This window comes from Equus przewalskii, chromosome 16 (genome assembly GCF_037783145.1).
Source record: "Equus przewalskii isolate Varuska chromosome 16, EquPr2, whole genome shotgun sequence".
Lineage (NCBI taxonomy): Eukaryota > Metazoa > Chordata > Mammalia > Perissodactyla > Equidae > Equus > Equus przewalskii.
Genome location: NC_091846.1, coordinates 21,549,913 through 21,577,236, shown reverse-complemented (window position 1 = coordinate 21,577,236; position 27,324 = coordinate 21,549,913). Strand labels below are relative to the sequence as shown.

General features: G+C 39.9%; 1 protein-coding gene across 16 annotated transcripts in view; it reads right to left on the bottom strand.

The window, feature by feature from the left end:
• Positions 1 to 27,324, bottom strand: part of RCBTB1 (RCC1 and BTB domain containing protein 1) — a 50,374-nt gene that overhangs the window by 19,993 nt on the left and 3,057 nt on the right. For 3 of the 16 annotated variants that reach the window (XR_011527828.1, XM_070578179.1, XM_070578184.1), the window contains exons 2-6: positions 24,369 to 24,459; positions 10,920 to 10,995; positions 10,641 to 10,810; positions 10,119 to 10,269; positions 1,828 to 1,994 (exon numbers count right to left, since the gene is read on the bottom strand). Coding sequence is in view for 12 of the 16 variants with exons in the window: in XM_070578179.1 (XP_070434280.1) it covers positions 1,828 to 1,994; positions 10,119 to 10,269; positions 10,641 to 10,766 (444 nt within the window). In the remaining 4 variants the exon portion in view is untranslated. Of the gene's footprint in view, positions 1 to 1,827; positions 1,995 to 10,118; positions 10,270 to 10,640; positions 10,811 to 10,919; positions 10,996 to 14,494; positions 14,647 to 24,329; positions 24,460 to 27,013; positions 27,128 to 27,324 lie in introns of those variants that run through there. The other 13 variants (XR_011527827.1, XM_008538803.2, XM_070578178.1 and 10 more) reach the window with 8 other exon arrangements.

Sequence of the window (27,324 nt, the reverse complement as noted above, 5' to 3'; positions counted from 1 at the left end):
AGTTACAAAGATGAAAAACAAAACAAAAATCACTTCCAGTTAATTACCAACTGATCCCATCAAACACGAGTGTGACAGAGAGAAGAATTAGGGAAGGGGAGATGTTGGCAGTAGAGGAAACAACTTCCTGCAACACTAGGAGAATTTCTAAGGACCACTTCCACCCCTCTTCACTTGCCTACAGGCAGTGGTCCTCACACATCCTGAGTTCTGGTTTCCACAATTCTTCCTTTCCTCTGTCAGCACTTTCTATGTGAGTTCACATGTCTGATGCTGCCCAAGGCAACGACAGTAAAACCCACTGCTGATGTCTTAAGAGAATATAGGCTACGGGTTCATTTCACGGGTACAAAAGAAAGAACCCGCAAGACTTCTTAAAAGTGGATTCACAGGAATATCTAGTAAAATAATGCAAAATATTTAGCACAAGTATCCAAAGAAACATATGCTTATGGTTAAAATAAACCAGGAATCCAGGCGATACAAATTAGTGAGCTCTAATTTCAACAATCATTTTTCTTACACTTGTCAAATATCCCAAGTTCCCTTGCAATGCAGCTGCCCTTGATGGGAACTGGGATTCCACTAACCAAGAAACAACGGGTTCCAGGGCATAAGGCCTGTGTGCTAGGCCTGGCTATAGCACATCCCAGCTACGAAACCCTCATCTCCCTGAGCTTCTTTGGTTTCTTCATCCATAACCTGCCCTACTAAGTAAAATCAGTGTAACACCACTGAAGGATTTTAAACAGGGGAACAATATGATCTGATTTGTGCTTTAGAAACCACAGTGGGCAGAGAAGTAATATTGGACAGGGAGACCACCTAAAAAGCTATGGATTAAGAGAGACCATGGCAATTGTCAAGGCAGATGACAAGGCCTGACCTAAGGTGATGGAGATGAAGAGGAACAAAATGATACAAGAAATTAGAAGGTAGAATCAATAGGATGAGTAACCTTTAGGATAAGCATGGAACATGGAGGGTGAACAAGTGGCAGAGTACTAAAATGTTAGTAAAGTTATTTCCTATGACATCATCACATTTACTCAAAAACAAAATAGACCTTAAGGGATGGGGTCATTAAAAAAAAAAACAGAAGTACGGAACACTGTCATACACATCTGACTGTAGCTTAGCAAAAAGCATGAGACTCATCTGCCTTAAGACTGAAGTCTACTGTCATCAAGAGTGGTCCTAATCACAAAATATAGGTTGGGTTAAGAAAAAGAGTCTGTTCCCACAACGTGTTTAGCTAGGCACACAGGGCTACTTGTTCACACTTTACCAAGTACAACTATGGTCATCATTTTATTTTTTTAAAAGCAAGCACTTTCACAATAGGCAAAAAGGTGTAAACAACCCAAATATCCATCAACAGATAAATGGATAAACAAAATGTGGCATATACATACTCAATAATAATTTGTTAATAATATGCAGGAAGGAAGGAAATTTTGACACATGCTACCACATGATGAACTCTGACGATATTATGTTAAGTGATATACGGCAGTCACAAAAGGACAAATACTGTATGATTCCACTCATATGAGGTACCTAGAGTAGTCAAATTCATAGAGACAAAAAGTAAAATGGCGGTTGCCAGGGCCTGGGGCGAAGAGGAAGTGGAGAGTTAATGATTAATGGGTACAGAGTTTCAGTTTTGCAAGATGAAAAGAGTTCTGTTGGTGGATCGTGGTGATGGTAGCACAATGTGAGTGCACCTAATGTCACCAAACTGTACACTTAAACATAGCTAAGATGGTAAATTTCCTGAGTATTTTACCACAATTTAAAAATAAAGAATAAAATCAGGGCACTTACCTCTCCATCAGCTGCCAGAGCCATTGAATGATGTGAGCCACAAGCTACTTCAACCACTTGCTTGATCAAGAGATTGGTGCAGACTTGAATGGGAGCAATGCCTTGGTTGGTCGTCCCATTCCCAAGCTGGCTATATCCATTGTGGCCCCAGGCATAAACAACTCCATCTATACAAGACAGCCACACAAAAAGAATCAGCTCTAAGAAGACATGGCAACCCCTGTACTTTCTTCTCCAGACTCTCTAAATTGATTTTCCAATCTGAATTTCTTTCACATTGCCTCCTCCCCCCTATAAAGAAACCGCTGATGAGGGTGAGCGAAAGAGGGATGGATGAGAAAACAGGATAAACAGATGCAAAATAGTTAAGGGAAACGACTTGGTGCTAACACAGAAGGAAGATGAGCTTTGTGGTCAGAAATCAGTTTACATACAATCATGCACTGCCTAACAATGTTTTAGTCAATACAGACTGCACGTACAATGGTGGTCCCATAAGATCATTACACACCACAGAGCCTAGGTGTGTAGTTGGCTATACCATGTAGGTTTGTGTAAGTACACTCTATGAGGTTCACACAATGACGAAATCACCTAACGATGCATTTCTCAGAACATATCCCCGTTGTTAAGCAACACATGACTGTATGCAAAAATTAGACCTTTCTAAACACTTTGATTCACCTCAAGAGTTTTTGTGTTACGTACCAAGCAAAAGGCAGAAGACACAGGAAAGTATCACTAATCTTTACCATCATTTTACTAAATACCAAGTCTCAGGGTACCCTGGGATGGGGAGGCGGTCACTCACTCACGAAGTACAGAGGAAAGAGGTACACTTTCTGTATATACTACATATAAAAACCACAGAGCTTCTCTCAAGCAGACTATTTATTGGTATGAAATCTGGCTGAATTTTTTTAATGACTTTTATCTTTTTTGGGATTCTGACAGACGTAACTTTTCTGTTTTGTGTCCTCTCTGGAAGTATCACCGTTTCATGCATCTCCTCGCACAGCATGCTGAGTATCGAGAGCAGATATACTCTTCTCATGACTTTCCCATGGTAATAAAACATGCTGACCTATTAAGGACAATCTAGACCTGGAAACAAGGATATCCAAGAGCAAGAGCAGAAACCCAACTGTTCTTATCGGGCTGTGACTCACCGACAACAGTCCCCAAGCAACCAGAGTAAAGGTATTCATAATTAAGTGGGTTTCTGATTTTCTAATCTAGAATGACAACTCAACAAAGGTAGGGTCCCCTTCCAAGTACAAGCCAGATCTAGCGACCCTCTGACACATGTTTCTCAAGAGGTTTCCCTATTACAGAAATTATGACTAAAACCAGAAATGGGAAATTTTATCTTAAGAAGGATGAGGCACAAGACGGAAAGAAAGAAAGAGCATGAAACCTGAAAGAAAGATCCACAATGTTACGTGAAAGTTATATCAGGTGATAGAAATTTCTAAACCTAGGAGTGTTTTAACTCCTAGAAGACAAAAATAGACTTGAACAGATAGAAATATATACACCTTGTTCTTGGATAGTAAAACTCAATACCATAAAGATGCTAGTTTTTCCAAGCAAAGTTATAAATTTAAGGTAATGGCAATAAAATGCTTCAAGTTACTCTCTGGAGCTAGACTAATTGACTAGAAAGTCCACTAGGAAGAACAAACAAGAATAAATAGGAAAACCTTAAAAAAAGAAGTGAGAAGATGGCTAACTTTACCGATTAAAACCTATTAAAAGTTTCTAAAACTAAGATTAACTCTAGGACATGAACAGACAGACCAACCAATGGAACAGAGCTGAAAGTCTAGAAATAAAACAACTGCATATGGAAATAAAGTCACGTGAGTTGGGGGAAAATGAACTTTTTACAAGTTGGGTTGAGATCACTGGACGGTCATGTTGAAAAATTAGATTCATTCCTCACGCCACACACCACAAGAACTTCCCAATGAATCAGAAATTTAAATGTAAAAACTAAAACCAAACAAGAACTAGAAAGAAAAAATTAGTGAATTTCTCTATAACCTGGGAGGAGGGAAAGCTTTCCTATGACTCAAATCCAGAAGCAATAAAAAGAGTGATAAATCTAGTTACATATTTTAAAAAACTTTACATGGAAAAAAATAACCACGAGCAAAGAAAAAAATAAAATACTCTGAAAAAATACTCATAATTTATATTACCAAGAGACAGTATCTCTAATATAAAAAGAGCTTCTAAAAATACAAAAGAAAAAGACCACGACCCCTACAGAAATATGAATCAACAGTTCACAATACAAGAAATGTAAACGGCTCTTAACTATATGAAAAGATGCTCAATCTCACTCATAAGAAGAAAAGTACAAGTAACAGAAGATCGCACTCCTACTCACCAAGGCTGAGTACCCACTTGCTGAATGCCCACTATGCCAATAACTGAGACCAATGCAGAGCCTTGATACAGCATCACCCCTCAAGGAGACCAACTAGCTATTTGGTAGCAAGGTGACTCCAATGGACCCACTCTATCCAAGAAGGAGCAGCCATTCATAATGATGAGACTCTACATATAACAGAGTATTTACTCTACTGACACAAGATCCCACAAAACATCTCATCAGACCAAGGGACCCATTTTATAGCAAAAGAGTGCAGTAGTGCTGACATGACCACAGGGCTCACTGGTCCTATCAAATACTGCAACATCCAGAAGATGCCAGCTGGAGAGAGTGACAGCAAGTGGGCCGAAAGCACAACTGAGGCATTGGCCTAGAGACGACACCATGTAAGGATGGGATGCCACCCTCCAAGGTAAACTTTACACCCTAAATCAATGGCTACTACATGGTGCTGTGTCCCTAAAAGGGAGACTACACGAGTACAGGAACCAAAGTGGATATATGAGTGGCCCTGCTGACCATCACTCCCAGTGAACAACTTGGGGAATCTGCGCTTCCGGTCCCTACGACTGTACATTCTATAGGTTTATAAGTCCTGGTTCCCTAAGCAGGAACACTCCCACTAAGGGACACAGCAAGAATCCCACTGAACTTTAAGTTATGGCTGCCATAGCCACTCTGTGCTCCTCTAGTCAAAGGACCAACAGGAAAGAAGGGGAGTTACCCTCCTGCCAGAGGCAACAGACCTAATCAGCAGGACCAGGAAGACTGCTGTTATGTAACGGGGACTGAGAGGAGTATGCTTGGCACAGAGTGACATTTGGTGGTCTTTTGGTACACACTTGCCCAATAGTGATGGTAAATAGAAAGGTGCAGTAGCCATGGCCAGAGTACACAGCCTGGTCAAGGGCGCATGCCCCTCAAGGATAACAGTCTGGGTCATGCAATTAGGTAAGACACCTGAGCTGGGAGCTAGCCAAACATGAGAGGAATCTGGGAGGGGTTCTAGAGGAAGGAGGCGATGAGCATCAGTTGTGGGCATGAGACCAGTTGCAGCACAGAGGCTGTCATTCGTCCCACTAATGATCTTTTTTTAAGTTTTCCCTAGGAAAAGAGATCCACCCGAATCCTGGAGGAGCTACACCCAAAACACATAGGAAGATGTGGACCTGAGCAGTGCATGGGAGAGACTTAGCGAATGCTGTGCTGTGCCACCTAGAGGCCCCTCAGGATTAGGGACTTATTCCCCAGACACTAGGAGTAGTGCCAGCTGCCCATTCTCAGCCATCAGTTCTCTCCAGGTTTGCCCTTGGCAATTACTTCCTTATTAATACATTATTTTACTAACTGTAAAACAGTATACATACATCTTTTTTCCCTTTTTACTTGATGAAGCATTGGAAAAGAGAACTTCTCCCAAGATGGCTTTCAGTCCTAATTCCTCGGGAAGCCTTCAAAGCAACCCAATCCAACTGGACACCAGAGTCTACTCTCCCAGCCCTGCTCTCTAACAGACCAAGGATGACACTTCAGGATCACTTGAAGCTTAAGAGATGAGCAAAATTACCCAAAGATATGACAGTGAAGCAATACCAGGCTAGAAGGGAGAGTGGGAGTGGGAAGGGAGAGTGTAAAGAGAGGCAAAGAAGTATCCCATGAATGTCTGACCTTCAAGGAAACTCAGTTTAGCCTTCAGAGACTGGACACTGAGTTGGAGAAGTGGCCAGAAACAATTAATTTTGTAAGTAACCTAATTTAATATTGCTTCAGAAGACAAAAAGAAACCCACAAGCCCTAGGTCTGTATGTGAAGTAATAATACAAAATGAACACTGATCTTCAGAGTAGTCAACAGGTGGGACTAGAAGTTCAATTTAATAACGTAGCACCGGTTAAAATATTCCTAAAATGCCCTTTAGAAATACCATGCAAGGCAGTAAAGCATGGAGAACTGAACACATGTTTTTATCTTTAGTCCCTCCCAAGCCCTACTGAAATGATAGTAATGGGAACAACAACAAAAAGGTGTAAACACTCAAGGACAAGGAGAATAGAGAAGAAAACACAACATGAGAGATGTCAACAAAATCTGGGAAGATGGAAAGCAGACGGAGATGGTAAGCAACACAGCTGACCAGAGAAGGTGACACCTACATCTGCAAAAAGGGAAGTCAATTGCAGCCCTGGACTCTCAGGAAGGTCCAGGGATTGGAGGGACCAGGGGCCACAGGAGATGCAAGGGCAGGATGCAACTAAAAACAGAAGGAGTTAGACCCCAAATCTTCATCTTCTTCCTGCAGGGTCAGGCAACTACCCCTCCCCAGCCCTGGAAAAAGACAAGAGACTAAACAGCATTTACTTGCTGTGAATTTCTTAACATCACTGCACTATAGCCCAACTTCTCCCTTTGCCCAAGCCTGCTTCCCTCCCTTACCCTACATAACACAACAGTGAACATAAGCTGGAAGATAGTCTAGAGAGGCCCTAAGGCAGCAGTGAGGTGCTGTAGTGAGAAAAGGAGAACTGGGAGACAACATATGGAGTACTGAGGTCCCTGCCCTTCCCCTGCTCACTGAAAGTTAGCAAAAACACATATCCAGGTCAGGAATCTGGAGGATTCCACCCTGCAGAAAGTCATATACTGATAATGGGAGCATCCCTAATGATCTCCCTGAAGTGAAGCTCAGCGCGTGACGAGTCCCACCGTGAAGACAGTCCTCCCAGTGTATGAGTGCCTGGCTCCTACCTGTGGACAGACAGCCGAGGATCACTAAACTTTCAAAGACAGCCTCTAACGCAAAAGTCAGACAGCAAAAAGCATAAAGAGAAATAAGAAATTTGAAAGAAAGAAAAAAAAAGAAATAACACAGAGAACAGAAGATAACTTAAAAATAATCTGTAACAGCCTCCAAAGACACTGAAGCAATGAAACAAGAACGGGAGGCTCTAAAAATGCACAGTTAGAGAACAAGAAAGAGAATTTGGAAATGTAACTGCAGAAATGTTAAAATTAGATATAAGGATTGTAAGATAAAGTTGAAGAGATTTCCCGGAAAGTAGATAGGAGAGAAAATATAATAAAATTAGGAGGATCAGTCTAGAATCTCTAACTTCCTTCTAAGAAAAATTCCAAAAAGAACAGAGGAAACAAAGAAGGGAAATTATCCATGAAATATTATAAGAAAATTTTCTAGAAATGAAGGAATTTCCAGACTGATGGGACAATAGAACGACCAAGACAATAAATTAAAAAGTACCCACACCAGAATACATAATCATGAATATTTCAGAAAGCTTCAGGCAAAGGATCCTTAAAGCTTCCAAAGAGGAAAAAACAATCATATGCAAAACAGCAAAGTCAGAATGACATCAGACTCTCAACACCAAACCCTGAAACTTGAACGGTGCAATGGCTTCAAAATTTTGAGGAAAAATGATTTCCAAGCAGGAATTCTAAGCCCAGCCAAATCACTGATAAATTGTATGGGTAAAATAAAGACACTTTAACACAGTGTCTCGGGGCCGGTCCCGTGGCCGAGTGGTTAAGTTCATGTACTCTGCTTCGGCAGCCCAGGGTTTCACCAGTTCAAATCCTGGGCACAGACATGGCACCAGTCGTTAGGCCATGCTGAGGCAGCATCCCACATGCCACAACTAGAAGGACCCATAACTAAAAATACACAACTATGTACCAGGGGGCTTTGGGAGAAAAAGGAAAAATAAAATCTTTAAAAAAAAAGACAGTGTCTCAAAGATTTCTCTCACATCTGCTTCCTTGGGAAACTATTAGAGAACGTGTTTCACCCAAATGAGGGTATAATCCAAGGAGGAAGACATAGGACACAAAAGATAAGGAATCCACAAAGGACAAAGATGAAGGGATTTCCAAGGATGATGGTGAAATGAAGTTCTAGGTTGACAGCTCTGCAGCAGGCCTAGAGTGACCAGTCCAGCCTTGAGCAGGACAGAGGGCTCCGGACATGACCTGACACACTCAGATGGGCTGATAAGCCACAAATTCTGCTGTATAGAAGAGTCTGGATATACATTAACAATAGATGTACAGATAAGTCAATGAACCTTAGGGAAACAAACAGTTGTACAAGAAGAGAGATGGCTTAGCTATAGATAAGACTCACAGAGTCCTAAAAATGTAAACACTGAATATCGATTTAACCAAAATGGTGATATCACTGTATTGAAAGGATAAGGGGAGGAAAGGTAGAGGAAAGAGAGCTAAATTCTATCTGTCATTATAAAAGTCAAAGGATAAATACCTGAAATTGAAATTCAGAAATAGCAGTATTATAAGCATGTTAATTAAAAAATTAAGATTAAAATCAGAAGACACATTTGAAGAAGTTAAAAGCTTTCCACCTAAAGAGCAGTTTCTAAGAGTGAGGAGGGGTGAGGGAGAGGTCCTTCTGTTTTTTACTAAAAGTCATACACTATTTGATGGTTTAAAGTGTTAAACTGTTTTAAAACTATTTGATTGTTTGTAATACACATATAATACTCATGAATATACATACATAATAATATACATATTATACACACATATGATACATAATGTATAGCATGTTTAATATATATTATGTAAAATGTATGACAATCAAAATTGAATTAAAAACAAAAAGAAAAATATTCCCACAAGAAGACCACTTATTTGTATTTATTTTATTTATATCTATCTTAATAGTAACACTCAAGATAGTTAAAATATATGACCTAGTCTCTGAAAATAATTGCAAAAGAAGAGTTATAACTTCCCAAGGCCACCAGTTTGAAAAAAACCAAGAATCTGTTTTAGTATGTTTGCTCTAAAAAATGCCTCAGTTCTTTATGTTTAGAAATCAATGACTAGTTAAAATTGATATGTTAGGAAAAAATTAAATCATTAGGACACAAGGGATGACAAGCTAAACCAGTCAGCAAAGTAGTAAGTGCCTCAAAGAGCCAGTGTGGCGCCAGAAGGCACGACTACACAACTCGGAAGGGAGATAACCACCTCACTATACTCAACACCAGTTATACTCACGCTATGCTCAAGACCAGACGATCACGCTCAGATCTAGCTCTCACAGCTTGAGAAAGATGCAGAGAACTTGAGTGGATTCAGCTATGAGTTAAAGGCAATTAAAAAGCTCAATACTGAGACTCAAGGCAACATCCAAAGAAGCTGTGATTCCCCAGTCTAGAGACAGAAAAAGCAGAGAAGCAAACCATCCCCCAAAGGCCACCCTACAGGATTAGCAACAAAAAGTTAAAGACCTCTTCTAGAGAGAGTGAGAGCCAATGCGCTTGAAATATAACGGGAAGAGCTTAGCGTGGACATAACAGATTCTCAGAGAGTTCTGGTTGCCCACAGTGCAGATCAATTAGCAAAGAAGAATGCACAGTCTCCTCCTTTAGTGACCTTGGGGAGACACAGAAAAAAGAATCTACCCTGCGTTCTTTCCATATGGCACCCACATGAATGCCAGGGAATAAACTATGATTTCTTGAACTCAAGATTCAGAAACTACACAAAGAAAGGAAACCCAGTATTATCTGCATTTATGAAAATGTTTCAAGTAAAACCTGAAAGGTGCCTCGCTACCACAAATCCATTGAAAAACTAGGCTGAAGGACCCCTTCATTTGCTGTATCTAATCTTCCACAGCTTTACATAAGTTCTAAACCCTCAGAAGTTTGCTTAATTTGCAAGTCATTCTATGGCTGTTCCAGAGTTAGCCTGAATTTAACTTTTACCTGCTTTGTGTACTTCCCCTCAGAAATTAAGAAACAAACCATTCCAAATTAATTACTTGATACTGCCCTACCTCCCCTTAGCTTAGAATTAACTGCTCCATTTCCCACAAACTGAAAAGATGGACTTGTTCCCTCTTTACCTTCAGTGCTGAGAAGAACATGTGGTCCACTCCCATAACTAAGGCTTTTGATCTTCTTTCCACATAAGGCTTCCAGCTTTTTGGGTATAAGTGTACTCTGGTTATCTCCAGTTCCTAGACAGTTACTATAGTTCAGTCCAAATACAAAGACCTAGGAAACAAATAGTTTTCTCTGAGTCATTTGGCCTAAAGTTACTCTGAAAATAAGACACACTCAAGTTCAGTCTGACAGCTCAGTAGGTAGGAAGAGACTGATACGGTTGTTAAGGAAAATCCAACCTCTGCGGACAGTTCTTAAGTTTTAGAATATTTGGTTATCTGTGAAACTCAAAGAGTAGTAGGGGGAGAGGGCTATTAAATTGAGAAACTGAAAGAAAAGACAAATTCTATTCAAGACACAGTCTTCTTGAATTTCAGGTTCTCTTTATCCTCCACCTTTTCTTAGGGTTCAAACTACACATTTTAAAGCTCAACTCCAAAATGAGCCTTAAAATAAAACTCTGGGTTTTGAGAGATTCGTACCTCATCGTTGTCAGTAACGTAGAGTGCTTCATTGGCTGAGGTGCCAAAGACACACGCTTTCCGAATAGATGCAATTTCTTGAGGTGAAAGCAGAGTGAAGATTGGCCACTTTCCTACATCCACCATGACTCTGGCTTCAAGTAATTCCTATAAACAAGCCGACATCTCTGCTGTAATAAACAAAAAGGATTCCAAGAAAAAAATTAACCACTAAACCAACTTAAAAAAACGACTGTTAATAAAAGGAAACAAAAGCTAATTCCAGAATAAACGACTTGCCTTTGGTTAAATGGATCGCTCACTTTCCCCGGCAACGTGTCCAATCCTTCCTCCACCTCCACACCCGGGCCTTTTCCTGTAAAGGGGGGAACAACTTGCTAGAACCAGTTGTTGGTCTTGCCCACTCACAAGTCAGTGCTTATCTGGTACATACATGCTCATATGCACCCAGACAGCAGAAAACGGAGAGTAGACATGCCAACCAGTTGAAATCAGGGTCTCCCGTCAGGGATTTCTTCCCCACAGTACTGAGATAAAGTTAAAGGTTACAATATTAGTTTATCTAAGACAGTTAATGCTCAACTAGAAGTGTGTGTATTATAAAATCAGAATCATTACCTCTACCTCCCCACTCTCCCACGACCATGCACTGGAAGACTCCCATCCCTTGTACAAAATCACTGCCACACGGAGCCACCATTTGATGATGGGAATGGAACATCCCTCAGATAGCTCAGGGGGCAAAAACATGAAGAAGCACCAGCCCAGGATTTACTGGATGAAACCTTAAAAGAAAGTATTACATTCTGGTCCTGATTTATATGTCCACACTTTCTACACAAATGCAGACATTTCACGCTGAGAAAAGTTACCATGAATGAGGGTAAAACAATTCACCCCAATCTTGGTGTTAGAGCTGATGACTACAACCTTCATGCAAGTAGCAATTAGCTTAAACAGTACCCTATAAAAAGTAAAGATATGTATAAATTTCCGGAAAACTTTAAACTTGATCTGTTTAAGGACTTTTATACAAAGAATCCTGGTCATGGCTCCAATTCTTCTCGGGTTAAAAAGTATTTCTAGAAATTCCAGGGGGCTGCACAAGCACAAACCCTTTCACGTCAAGTGAGTTTCTATTCTGGCTCTCACCTCTGGAAACTGAAAATAGAACCAAATGGCTGATAAATACAACCAGAGTTTCCTAATGAGGTACAGAACTCTTCAAGTTCCTTCCTACTCACCCTCTTCTCAGAGCTCTAAAAATAGCAGAGAGGCAGGCTCAAGACCCAGGTCTTTTTGGTTCCAGGGCCTCTGACAGCATCCATGGAGCAAGCCTCAGGCTTGCGCATACTTAGCCAAGGCCTATTTCCACCATCCAGGGATATTTTTTCTCAACAGCACCAACTTGGATGACAAAGGTCAGGTGCTTGCTATGCCCCAAGTTATCAAACCACATATTCAATAAGCATTAAACACCATCAGGACAGGCACAGCCAGACTCCTCAAATAACATGTGAATGTTCCGAAAAGTGTGCTTGCATGGGTGTATGGATGGGTGGGTGGGTGGGTGGGTGTGTGTGTGTTTGTTTGTGTGTGTGTGTGTGTGTGTGTGTGTGTGTGTGTGTGTGTGTGGGTGGTGTTGGTGGGAACAGGTAAAGGATTTGGGGTAGGATAAAAACGAAAATACATTAAGAAATTTTGTTTCAAATGGTACAAAAGAGCATACAAAACTAAATCTCCCTACCATACCTCCCCACCCTCTCCTCAAAGGCGACCACTGTTAGCAGTTGTTTCTAATCCCTTCCAGAGAGAGTGTGTACTTAACACAGCATTACATGTAAGTGTGTGTGGAAGCTTTTTCCCCCTACTTAACAGCACATCTTGGAAATCATTCTCTATTGGCACATGTAGATCTACTTCATTTCTTTTCAATGGAACATACAGCACTCCATTACATCGATCTAACAATTTACCTGTTTCTGCTAAGCAACATTTATTTCCAGTCTTTTGCTAACAGTAACAATACTGCAATTATTGTTTACATATATTACTGTATATACATGTCTTTTCTTACACATAAATTTCTTTTTTTTTAAGATTTTATTTTTTTCCTTTTTCTCCCCAAAGCCCCCCAGTACATAGTTGTATATTCTTTGTTGTGGGTCTTTATAGTTGCGGCATGTGGGACGCTGCCTCAGCGTGGTTTGATGAGCGGTGCCATGTCGGCGCCCAGGATCCGAACCAACGAAACACTGGGCCGCCTGCAGCGGAGCGCGCGAACTTAACCACTCGGCCACTGGGCCAGCCCCTCTTACACATAAATTTCTAAGACAAATTCCTAAAAATGTAATTGCCAGGTCAAAGTCTAATATTACCTGTAACAGCTATTTCAAATTGTCCTCCACTGACATAGTACCAACACATAAAATAACCATCAATGTATGTTACCACACGGTGTATTATCATGGTGTCTCAGGTTTGTTTCACCTTGAGTCTCTCTTTTGATGGGTGAGGTTGGGCATCATTTAAAAAAATAATCACAGGGGCCGACCCCATGGCCGAGTGGTTAAGTTCGCGCGCTCCGCTGCAGGCGGCCCAGTGTTTCGTTGGTTTGAATCCTGGACGCGGACGTGGCACTGCTCATCAAACCACGCTGAGGCAGCGTCCCACATGCCACAACTAGAAGGACCCACAATGAAGAATATACAACTATGTACCGGGGGGCTTTGGGGAGAAAACAGAAAAAAATAAAATCTTTAAAAAAATAATCACAACTATAGCATCAATAACTAATGCTTCTTGAGCACTACGTGCCAAGCACTGTTCTAAGTGTTTTACATTTCTTAATTCATTTCATCCTCACTTTACAGACAAGGAAATGGAGGGAAAGAGATTTTAAGAACTTGCTAAAACGAGTAAGTGGCAGAGTCGGGACCTGAAGCCACACAATCCAGTGGCAGCGTGCACACTCTTCACCTCTCAGTCTCATCTGTTTAAGAGCTCATGCATCATCCTTTTACATAAGAAAAAAGAAGCTCCACAAATGGCCTGCCCTATGCCTCTTACAAGACAGACAGGGAAAGGAATTACAAGAAGGGAAACAGTATAAATGCCTATAAACAGGTAGATAACTTTCAAGAAAATCCAGAAGCATATTTTCCCAGAAAATGAACCGTGTAAAAGTTAATCTTTAAAATGTAATATTTTATGTAATATACAATTACCTTTTAAATAAATAAATGGCGTGGAAAAGAATTAGCTGAAAATATGATTCACTTTTAAAATTACAACACAAAGGGATATTACCATTCAAAATGGCACAATTCCTGACAGCAGAATAATTATTCTGAAGTCATTAATCAGTTACAGGCAACTATGCCCCAAGGGTGTGGTAACCTGCTGAAAAACCAAGCTGTCTTTCACAATGACGGCTTATTTTACGTACTGTGTCTACCCACTGCTGAATTACTTGAAGCTTTATCTCACAAGATACTTCTCCAAAGACTTGTAATTTAAGAGTCAATAGAGTAGTTTCCCGGTTGGTTAACACGTGGAGATTTGGGGCAGAGGAGCGCCCTTGGAGAAGGTACAGAAGCTCCTCACACTTCCCATATTCCTTGCCCTATGCATCTCTTAAATCTGGCTGTTCCTGAGTTATATCCTTTTATAATAAACCAATGATACAGAAAAACAGTCAATATAAAACCCAGGCCATATATCATCCATGTCCATACCCATCATAAGAGCGAAAGCACCAATAGCCCTGGCAGAGTGGAAACAACTGAGAGTCCTGAGGCCTGTGTCTGAGTCCAAGATTCACTTTTAATCAATCTGAGTGACATGCCACTTACCTTTTGAGCCTGGGTTTCCAAAAAAGTTCTTCTGTAAAAATCTATTAATTGTATATTCAAGATATAATAAAGAAGCTATGAGGGATTTCTGAATGCACAAGAAGAGGAAGGGCAGTAATGCTGGCCAAGCAGGTAATTACTCCTAGCAACACAATCAGGCAAAACAAATAAAGAACAGGAAGGAGGAAACTAACAATGATCAAGAGCTTGCTTTGTTGTAGACACTGTTAGGTAGCTTCACGTACATTGTATTTCATTTAATCCTCACAACATTCTTGTAAGAAAGAGCTCACAATCCATTCTTAGGAGATGAGGAATGAGGCTCAAAGGCAAAATGACTTTCCAAGGTCATAGAGCATTAAGTGGCATACTCAGTATTCAACTCTGGGGACCCCTCTGATTCTTCTTCCAGAGAACATCAGTCCTGACTTTTCAATGGCTAAACTTCTCCAACATTACTTCCTTCTGACTTTATCTTGCCTCATAAATGTACACCCGCATCTGTTTTTAAAATGCTTCAAATACAAAAAGTACTTCCAAAAAAAAATGTGTTCCCCAATATGGCTCTGTCTAGATTTGCCTGGTTAAATCTCATAAGTGTCATTCATTCCTTGATTCTTCGAAAAACCACTGGGAGGCAGGCTTTGGAGACCAAATATGACCTTTGTCCTCAGGGAGCTCACAAGAGTGTGTGAGCACAAGGTGTAGCCAAGGGCTACAGACTGCTAAGGCTAAAGTATGTCTTCCTTAGACTACATTCAACCTGGGCATCTGATGACATGAACAGGACAGCCTCAGAATTCAGGTAAGGTTCTCCGAGAGGTTCTGTGGAGGTATTAAAACCCAGCATGTGCTATGTGCTATAAAGAACAACAGATCAGAATCCTGAGCTTGGGCGTGTGACATTTCTTTACTAAGGCAGCACAATATAAATGTAAATGGAAATACCACCAAAATTTTCTAATTAACTCAAAATTACCACCACCATCACTACAATTAAATTACTGTGGTGAGATATTTAATTACCCATTTTCCTCGGGGCAGTTGTGCCATTGCCACTATTAAGAAAATGATACTAAGTATCATAAGTCTATCAATTTCACAAGACTTAATGTTGGACCCTCTATCACAAAATTATAAAGTGTTCATGTATACTACTAACCCAAAAAGCTAAAGCAGGTGGAATCACTAAAAATTAACTAGCATTTAATCTTTTATGAAATCTGTATCAGACTTAAGAACCCTGTGGCTGACAATGACTCAGAAACACAAGGATCTATCACAAGAAGAGTGGTATTAGGGCAGCTCTGATGTCTTATGACATCTACTAAATTTGCCTAAACATGACGTAGAAGTATTAACAGTTCATTCTAATTGTATGGATTTCACTTTAAAGGAATATAAATAGCTCAACTACATTTCATTGAAATCCTTACTCTAGAAGCTGCAAAAAAATTTAGACTTGTCAAATAATAAAATGTGAAGTTCTCTTTTTTTCCCAAAGATTTTATTTTTCACTCAAATAAACAAAATCAGAAATGAGCCAGGAGAAATAACAACAGACTCTGCAGAAATACAACAGATTATAAGAGAATACTACAAAAAACTATATGCCAATAGAATGGATAACCTAGAGGAAATGGATAAATTCTTGGACTCCTACAATCTCCCAAAGCTCACTCAAGAAGAGGCAGACAATTTGAACAGACCAATCACAAGGAAAGAGATTGAAACAGCAATCAAAAACATCCCAAAGAATAAAACCCCAGGACCAGATGGCTTTCCTGGGGAATTCTACCAAACTTTCAGAGAGGATTTAATACCTATCCTTTTCAAGCTATTCCAAAAAATTAGGGAAGATGGAACACTTCTTAACATTCTATGAGGCCAACATCACGCTGATACCAAAACCTGACAAGGACACCAAGAAAAAAGAGAACTACAGGCCAATATCACTGATGAACATAGATGCAAAAATTCTAAACAAAATTTTGGCAACCAGAATTCAGCAATTCATCAAAAGAATCATACATCATGATCAGGTGGGATTCATACCAGGGACACAGGGATGGTTCAACATCCGCAAATCAATCAACGTGATACACCACATCAACAAACTGAGGAATAAAAACCACATGATCATCTCAATAGATGCAGAGAAGGCATTTGACAAGATCCAACAGCCATTTATGATAAAAACTCTGAACAAAATGGGCATAGAAGGAAACTACCTCAACATAATAAAGGCCATATATGACAAACCCATAGCCAACATCATACTCAATGGGCAAAAACTGAACCCCATCCCCCTGAAAACAGGAACGAGACAAGGATGCCCTCTATCACCACTCTTATTTAACATAGTACTGGAGGTCCTGGCCAGAGCAATCAGGCAAGAAAAAGGAATAAAAGGAATCCAAATAGGGAGGGAAGAAGTGAAACTCTCGCTGTTTGCAGACAACATGATCTTATATATAGAAAACCCCAAAGAATCCATTGGAAAACTGTTAGAAGTAATCAACAACTACAGCAAAGTTGCAGGGTATAAAATCAATTTGCATAAATCAGTAGCATTTCTATACTCCAGTAATGAACCAACAGAAAAAGAACTCAAGAATACAATACCATTCACAATCGCAACAAAAAGAATAAAATACCTTGGGGTAAATTTAACTAAGGAAGTGAAGGACCTATATAATGAAAATTACAAGGCCTTTCTGAGAGAACTGGATGACGACATAAGGAGATAGAAAGACATTCCATGTACATGGATTGGAAGAATAAACATAGTTAAAATGTCCGTTCTACCTAAAGCCATCTACAGATTCAACGCCATCCCAATCAGAATCCCAATGACATTCTTTACAGAATTAGAACAAAGAATCCTAAAATTCATATGGGGCAACAAAAGACCCCAAATTGCTAAAGCAATCCTGAGAAAAAAGAACAAAACGGGAGGCATCACAATCCCTGACTTCAAAACATACTACAAAGCTACAGTAATCAAAACAGCATGGTACTGGTACAAAAACAGGTGCACAGATCAATGGAACAGAATTGAAAGCCCAGAAATAAAACCACACATCTATGGACAGCTTATCTTTGACAAAGGAGCTGAGGGCATACAATGGAGAAAAGAAAGTCTTTTCAAAAAATGGTGCTGGGAAAACTGGAAAGCCACATGTAAAAGAATGAAAATTGACCATTCTTTTTCACCATTCACCAAAATAAACTCAAAATGGATCAAAGACCTAAAGGTGAGACCTGAAACCACAAGGCTGCTGGAAGAAAATGTAGGCAGTACACTCTTTGACATCAGTATTAAAAGGATCTTTTCGGACACCATGCCTTCTCAGAGAAGGGAAACAATAGAAAGAATAAACAAATGGGACTTCATCAGATTAAAGAGCTTCTTCAAGGCAAATGAAAACAGGATTGAAACAAAAAAACAACCCACTAACTGGGAAAAAATATTTGCAAGTCATATATCTGACAAAGGCTTAATATCCATAATAGATAAAGAACTCTCGCAACTCAACAACAAAACATCAAACAACCCAATCAAAAAATGGGCTGGAGACATGAACAGACATTTCTCCAAAGAAGATATACTGATGGCCAATAGGCACACGAAAAGATGCTCATCATCGCTGATCATCAGGGAAATGCAAATCAAAACTACACTAAGATATCACCTTACACCCATTAGAATGACAAAAATATCTAAAACTAATAGCAACAAATGTTGGAGAGGTTGCGGAGAAAAAGGAACCCTCATACACTGCTGGTGGGAGTGCAAACTGGTGCAGCCACTATGGAAAACAGTATGGAGATTCCTCAAAAAATTAAAAATAGAACTACCATACGATCCAGCCATCCCACTACTGGGTATTTATCCAAAGAGCTTGAAGTCAGCAATCCCAAAAGTCCTATGCACCCCAATGTTTATTGCAGCACTGTTTACAATAGCCAAGACATGGAAGCAACCTAAGTGTCCAGCAACAGACGAATGGATAAAGAAGATGCGGTACATATATACAATGGAATACTACTCAGCTGCAAAACAGAACAAAATCATTCCAGGTGCAATAACATGGATGGACCTTGAGAGAATTATGTTAAGTGAAATAAGCCAGCGAGAGAAGGACAATCTGTGTATGACTCCACTCATATGAGGAATTTAAAATTATGGATTAAGAACAGTTTAGTGGATACCAGGGGAAAGGTGGGGTTGGGGGTGGACACAAAGGGTGAAGTGGTGCACCTACAACATGACTGACAAACATTAATGTACAACTGAAATTTCACAAGATTGTAACCTATCAATAACTCAATTAAAAAAAAAAAGATTTTATTTTTCCTTTTTCTCCCCAAAGCTTCCCTGTACCTAGTTGCATATTTTTAGTTGTGAGTCCTTCTAGTTGTGGCATGTGGGATGCCGCCTCAGCATGGCCTGACGAGCAGTGTCATGTCCGCACCCAGGATCCGAACCGGCAAAACCCTGGGCCAGCGAAGTGGAACGCGCAAACTTAACTACTCGGCCACCGAGCTGGCCCCTGAAGTTATTCTATTAATGCACTGAGGAGGAATCTTCAAATGGTCTGCTCAACCTAGGCCATCCTGGATAGGCACGCACCTTGGTAATTATTCAGCAGTTATTAACTAAGTATCCTAAGGAAGGCAATGCATTGCTTTTCCTTCCCACGTTGCATCCCTCACATGAAGCATTCCGAAGGAAGATGCTAACAGAAAGCTAAGTCATGCGCTTATTCCCAAGTTAAAAACAAAACAAAAACAAACTCCACAAAACACAAATGTACCCTGTAAGGCTTAGCTATGCTATAAAACAATACATACTAGATGATTACAATTTTTTAAAGTATAATATATATAGAAAAAAGGATATACATATATACACCAAAATGTATTTCTCTGGAGAGATTACAGGTGATGTTTCCTTTCTTTGTATTATTAAAATATATTCCAAATTCCAAACACTTTGTGACCAAAAAATAAACAAATATTTTAAATGAAAATAAAAGCTTGATTATTTGAATTATGTTTACCCTGCGAGCTATTCAAAGTTTTAAGAGGTATTCTTGCCTTAAATTCACAACCTAGGGTTGCAGAGTGCTTCAGGCAAATCTGTAAAGTGAATTATTAATATTAAATTAAATGTAGAAAGTGGGAATGCAAAATGGTGCAGCCAACATGGAAAACATTACGGCAGTTCCTCAAAAAATCAAACAGAGAATTCCTGCATGATCTGGCAATTCCACTTCTACTATACACATCCAAAAGAATTGAAAGCAAGACTCAGATACATAGTTGTACACCAACGTTCATAGCAACATTATTCACAACAGCCAAAAGGGAGATATCCCAAATATCTATTGACAGATGAGTGGACGAACAAAACGTGGTCTCTATATACGATGGAATATTATTTGGCCTAAAAAGAAATGAAATTCTGACATACACTACAAAAGGGATGAACCTGGTGAGCTAAGTGAAATAAGCCAGACACAAAAGAACAAAAATTGTATGATTCCACTTATATGAGGTACCTAGACCAGCCAAATTCATAGAGACACAAAGTAGAATCGTGAAGGCCAGAGACTAAGGGGAGACGAGTATGGAGAGGCATGGTTTAGCAGATACTGAGTTTCAGTTTGGGATGATGAGAAAGTTCTGGAGATGAATAGCAGTGACACTGGTACAACAATGTGAATGTACCTAATGTCACTAAACTATACACTTAGAAATGGTTAAAACGGTAACTTTTATGTTATGCATATTTTACCACAATTTTTAAAAATCAAACTATGATCCCATAGGCTTATATCAAACCTGCATTCATAAACTCAAAGATGTATTTTAAAAAATTAAATGTAGAAGAGTTTCAGTCCTAAAAAATATTTTTGGAAAAGTACAATCATAATTCATTAATTCTGTCCTGGGAAGGCAAGTTCAGATTAGGGAAATTCTGAATGGAACATTTCTAAAAGGAATATAGCCTTCTTAGAACTTTCCCACACAACACAGCAATTCAAACTAGACACAGTAATTGCTATGATGACCCACCCTTCCAGAGCTTGACTGATAATCATAAAAATCAGTTGCAACAAGCACATCAGTTATACTAAATAGTTACTTCTGAAGTACTTCAATCAGATAGCGGTTTTTTGTAATCTTTTTTTAATCCATTATTTTATTTAGGAAATACTTTCTCAAAAATAACATTACTATGCTCAGCCTGAATTACCACTCATTGTGCATGAGTAGGTGAATCAATGATTTTTTTTGCTGTACGGAGATAAAGCAAGAACAGAAGAGCAGAAAAGAGAAAGGTAAGCAGAGGTTGGAAAAGAGTTTAACACCCTCAGAGGATAACATACTAACCCACTTGGACCTCTACATTTTCTTTCGCACTTGAGAATGTATCCTATATTCCCATGGACTTATTCTGTATCCATTAGCACTATAGATCAATAGCTCATTCCCTGGGATGGCTTTTCCTAGTGACCGGCACTGTCCATTAGAGAGTTTGCGGCATAGGGAAGAAAGGTTGTTTTATTTGACACCCTGAAAGCAAATTAAGTCAAGAGGACAAACACAGACCTTCCAATTTTAGAAGTCTACATTTATAACTGGAAGACTAAAGGAGTAATATAGCAACCAATCTTTTGGTTCCTCTAAGAGCACATTTATCTTCTCTTCCCCTAGGAACCTAGAAGCCAGCCCTGGTGGTCTAGTGGTTAAGATCTGGTGGTCTCACCACCTTGGCCTTGGTTTTCTTCCCGGTCAGAAAACCACATCACCCATTTGTCGATTATCATACTGTGGCGGCTGCATGTTGCTGTGATGCTAAAAGCCATGCCACTGGTATTTCAAATACCAGCAGGGTGACCCATGGTGGACAGGTTTCAGCGGAGCTTCCAGACTAAGAAAAAGTAGGAAAAAGGACCTGGCCACTCACTTGTGACCAGTCTGGCCATGAAAACCCTATGAATAGCAGTGGAGCACTGTCTGACACAGCACTGGAGGGTAAGAGGATGGCGCAAAAAGATTGGGCAGGGTTCCACGCCACGGTGCTAACGACAACAAGGAACCAAATATTAAGGGAAGGTGGGGGGAGGGTTTGGTTCTACTGATCTAGCAAAAACATATTTGAATATGGTTACAGAGTTTAAAAAAACAACAGGAAATGGAGAAAATAGTACAGGCAAACTTTGCTGTTGATGAAATAATGGTCCCAATATTAAACAGTATTAGAAATTTAGGGTAGACTTAAAAGCCAGCATGTGGCTTCCACACAGACCTCAACTTCCCCATTCTAACCAGATGTATTTGACACAAAGGAGACTGATGCCACCGACGGAACTTTATACTTCTAGACCTGTCTTCTGCTGACCTAAAGGCTTGCTAAGGAAAAGAGGTCAGAAGAGAGTGAGCAACCCTGCAGAACTGGTTAGCACCAAGATTATGACTCTTCCGGTGTCATTCTTGGGGCATGAAGTGAGCTTGTCTTATTCTTTATTGTGGAAGCTGATATTCTCACAGGAAGCAGGAAGGACTCTGAATGTCTGAACAATCCATTTAAAACGGCCTATACCTTCTTCAGCATACAAGCCATTGCTGGGTTTAGATTATTTGCAACAGCAGTGTCAAGTAAGAAAAACGAATTTTTTAAATTGCGAACAATTTTAAGTAAATTAAAGCAGTTATATGCACAGTGAAGTTTCCTAATAGAATTTGTCTATCTTCATAAACTAGATGAGTGATTTTAGGTATCAGTTTGTGAAGCTGTCTTACACTAGGAATTTACTTATAGTTAATGAGCTATTGATAAAGTCTAAGATATCTTACAAAAAAAGGACTACCGTATGATAAAGTGAACAAAATAATAACATATATTAATTCTTTTTCTGACGATGACCTCACATACCAAGAACGCTGAAGGAAATCATAAAGAACAGTACAAAGTCAGTTCCTAGGAAGTGGAAAACTAGAATGCAAATATAGGTGGAATAACTAAGCAAGCAATGGGATACAACAAGCAAATATATAATCCATGTGATACGTATTAATGTGTAAAGGGAAAAAAAATTATGTGTACAACAGTTACAACTACATAAAATTTATATATCCCAGAAAATTGTTATATGAAATCCCAGAAATCAAATTCTCAGTATTCTAGTACATGAGAAAATGTGTTTTCTCACTGAAGATGACCCAGTTTCCTAGAGGAACAAATGTGTTCATAGCCTTCTTCCTTGTTCACCAATGGAAGTTCCCATTCGGGCACAAAAGACTTAAAAGTGTGGTCATCTTTTCTCTATTTTTGAGAACATTATATTTCAACTCTAGGAAAACTTTCAAATAGACAAGTTCGAGGATTTGGGGTAAACTTTTGGGGTACAATTTTACAATTTGTTATGTCATACACCTACACTACAGCAAAAGCAATTCAAAAAACCTCTCAAGTTACAGAAGAGCCAAATGTTACTATTATCAATTTTTCCATATTTATTCTGATGAGGTTTTTTTGAGACAGAGCAGATGCTACAACTCTGATTTAGACCCCAAATGTATTTCCCAGGTCCAGACAAGGCCCTAAGATAGAATCAGCCTCAAAAATTTTTAAATAAAAATATACTTTAAAACTATTTCACCTATTCTATGGAATAAGTACTGCAAAGAGGCAAAGTTTCAGAGATTTGTTGAGACACTGATGCTGTTACTGCCCCAGCTGCTAAAACACCTGCCATCCACTTCTCTTTTCTGCAAGTTCACCATACTACAAGAATGAAAGGGAAAGAAAGAACGTCCTGAATACTTGACAAATTCCACAAAGACTAAGAGACTCTAAGAATGTAGCTCCAAAAAAGTTCATGCCATATTTCATAAAGATGCATCTGTATGGGTGACAAGGTAATCCTCCTACCTTCATTAAAAACAGCATGACTGCTGTTTCAGAATTTCCTGACACTCACTGTGACTGCCCTTTGCCTCATCAGTTTTGTCTACATTCATCACCCATTTAAGAGGACTGTCACTTCTCAAATGCCAACAAGTCAACAAGTTAGTTGACTTGAAGCACAATTTGCAATAGTGGCCGCTGGAAACAAGGCTTGAGCCCTATCATTCGAGGAGCCGCTTTCATTTCATTGCACAGCTTTAGGCAATTCTAGGACATAGTACATCTGATAGGTCATTGTGAAGTGAAGAAAGAATTCTATTGAAGCCATGTGCTCAGGTTAGAAAAGCAGACAACCCAAGTGGCAATAGGATTAGCAGCAAAAACAAACAAGCAAGCATATCCAGGGTTGTGAAGCTGAATGTGACCTTATAAAAGATTGCTTTTAAGAAATACTTTTCTTTTCACAAGGAAACCAGAAAAGAAATCTTAATGATTAGAAATAACTTCCTTTTATGGTTTGATCTTTGTTGCACCAAACATAGAGGCTTCGCAAAATAGGCCACACAAAATAGATGGGTCAACAGGTTGAAGAAATGGATAGAACACAATAACACTTCATTTTATTTTTCTGATGAGTCCAAGGCTAGAACAGAGGGGCCCAAGTTCAAATCTATTTATGGTATCACGAACCTTTCTAAGTGGACCGCTCTAAAGCGATTTCATCTACTAGTCTTCACTGCATGAAAAGTAACAACTGTACCCACGATGGCCTAAAGCCAAACTAAAAGAGTAGCAATGTCAGGCAGAACCATACTATATTCATTCAATAAATGTCTACTGAATGTCCCCTAGGTAAACAGGACACAGAGCCAACAACCACAACCACCCACTCCCGCAGCCCCCAGAACTTACACGGGGAGAGGGTGTCTAGACACATCAACAGATGCTCACCACAGTGCAGCCAGTGCTCTGACGGGGAGGTTCGGATGCTATGGAAGCACCACAATTGGGAGCCGTCAACTACTGAAGAGGAGGCAGGCACCTGGAACAATGAACATACATGCCAGGCAAAGGTCTGGTGAAAGAAATTTAGCACGGCTGTAGCCAAAAAGCTTAGACTTTGTCCTAAGAGCAACTTGTAATCACTGAAAGATCTTAAGCAGGGAAGTGGCAAGATCAGAAGTATGTTCTTGTAAGGTTACTGTGACTGGATGCAGAGATTAGATGGGGGCGAAGGAGGAGTACTTAGAGGGAGCCTAAGGTGAATACAGCAAGCCAGGAAAGAAAGAATGGAAGCCTATCCCAGGAAATGGAATTGGAGAAGACTGGACAAGAGAAAGACTCAAGAGGATCCTGTAACTGACTGAATAGGAGAAGGGGAGCTGGATAAGGGAAAGGCAGAGCTAAGGAGTACACCAAGATGCTCAGCTTAAGTAACTGAGTGAACTGTAACGCCACTCACTAGGACAGAATACAGATATGAGGATATGAGGAGTTCTACTCTGGACACTTGAAGTTTCAGATACCTGTGCCATAGGAAAGTAGATATGTCCAATAGATATATGTATAAATCCAAAGCTCAAGAAAGAGCTCTGGATTGGAGATCTGGAAATCTGGCATGAGATCACTCATGAGAAAGTGTATGGGATAAGAAGAGAAGAGGATCCTGGACAGAACTCGAAGAAACTCCAATGGCAAAAAGACAAGGACACCCCCATAGAAGAGACTGTGAAGGAACAGGCAGAGATGGAAGAAAATCAGAATACAGTGGCATGGAATCTGGGAATGTGAGCATCACACAAAGGAGGTCCTGTCAGAGCCTAATGCTGCTGAGAGACCGAACAAGGTAAGGACTGAGAAATGTGCACTAGAGTTAACAAGGAGAATTACTGGCAACCTTAACAAGAAGAGTTTCACTGAGGTTGTGGGTGGACCACGCTAGACTGCAGCAGGTTGAGTGTGTATGAAAAGCGAAGAGGAATCAATGAGCATAAACAACTTGTTCAAGAAATTTGTGAAGGAAAAAAGAGAAATAGGGTAGCAACTGTAAAATGGATTGGAGTTGGAGGGCATATTTTGGGTGATCTTTTTATTTTAAACATGTTAGAAACTTGAAAATGTTTAAATGTTAATGGAAAGGAGCCAGTAAAGATAGAGGGGAGGACACAAACTAAACGAAGTTTCTAGCAGAGAATGGTGTCTGAAGCAGATGTATAAGATAAGTTGGAGGGAATTTCTTTCTTTTTCTGTGTGTGTGGGTGTGTGTCTGTCTTTCTGCTAATGAGAGTCTGCATTTTTCATTTCCACCCGCAATTTATGAGGGCTCTAATTTCTCCATATCCCCACCAACACTTAGGATTGCCTGTCTTTTGCATTATAGCCATCTTAGTGGCTGTGAAGCGCCATCTCATTGTGGTTTTGATTCACATTTGGGGGCATTCTCTTCTGAGGTCACCTATTTTTCCCTGTGAAGAAAGAGGGACGGCTTTCTGTTGAGGGGACGTAGCAATAGAAAATGGACTGGAGCAATTAAAAAAAAAAAAAAAAGGGTGGAAAAATCTGAAGCCAGCCACCTAGAAGGATAGGAAAAAGCACTGACCAGGGAAACCTAAGAAGATGCTAAGATAGAGCCTAACGGAAGCTGGAGACCATAAGTCTATAAAGGCAGCCATCTGATCTCCCGCGAGACTTTCTTCTCCAAGAAAGAGGTTTTTTTAAAACTGACCTAACAGAATTGGAATGGAAAGTTGCTCAGAGGACTTTCTCCTTTAAAAGAAATGACAGAGGTGCTACTGAAAAATCCATCATTTTGTTTGTTTAAAGTCCTGTAACATACACATTAGAAATAACAGTTTACGTAAGATTCACTCTCCTTGACCCTTGAGAACAAAGCACCTCTCATACACGCGTTCACTGCAGCAGATCTTATATCCGTACTGCAAGGACTTACAATCACAGTGCTAACTTCATCAAATGACAAACTGCAAGAAATAACACATACCCACTGTCCCAATAATAGATTTTTTTTTAAATATTTTATTTTCCCTTTTTCTTCCCAAAGCCCCCCGGTACATAGTTGTGTGTTTTTTAGCTGTGGGTCCTTCCAGTTGTGGCATGCTGGACGCCGCCTCAGCAGGGCTTTACGAGCAGTGCCACGTCTGCACCCAGGATTCAAACCAGCGAAACCCTGGACCACCGAACGAGAGCAGGCAAACTCAACCACTCGGCCACAGGGCCACTCCTAATTTCTTTAAAACATTTCAGATAATCATATCACTACGTGTTAACTTAAGATTGATCATAACAATCATATATACAAATAATAACCAAGTACACAAAAGAAAATGATTTTTGACTTAATCAGTTACCTTGTAGGGTATGAGATATAGCTACAGCCTTTGGTTTAACTAACTCAATAAATACATCTCTACGTAATATGCAGTAAAGATTTATTTTGGGTTTTTTTTGTTTTGTTTTTTTTGAGGAAGATTAGCCCTCAGCTAACTACTTCCAGTCCTCCTCTTTTTGCTGAGGAAGCCTGGCCCTGAGCTAACATCCGTGCCCATCTTCCTCTACTTTATACGTGGGATGCCTACCACAGCATGGCGTGCCAAGCGTTGCCATGTCCGCACCCGGGATCCGAACCAGCAAACCCCGGGCTGCCACAAGCGGAATGTGCAAACTTAACCGCTGCGCCACCGGGCCGGCCCCTGCAGTAAAGATTTAATTAAAGATTTATCATTAACACATGCTACTGTATATGTTGACTACAATTCTGTGCTCAGGGATCACATCTTGGGACTGATATCTGTGAATGAGATTTATACCTAGGGTTTTATGGCACAAGGCGCTATGTTGCTCTTTCAGTTATCTTTTGCTGGGTAACACAGCACCCTAAAACTCAGTA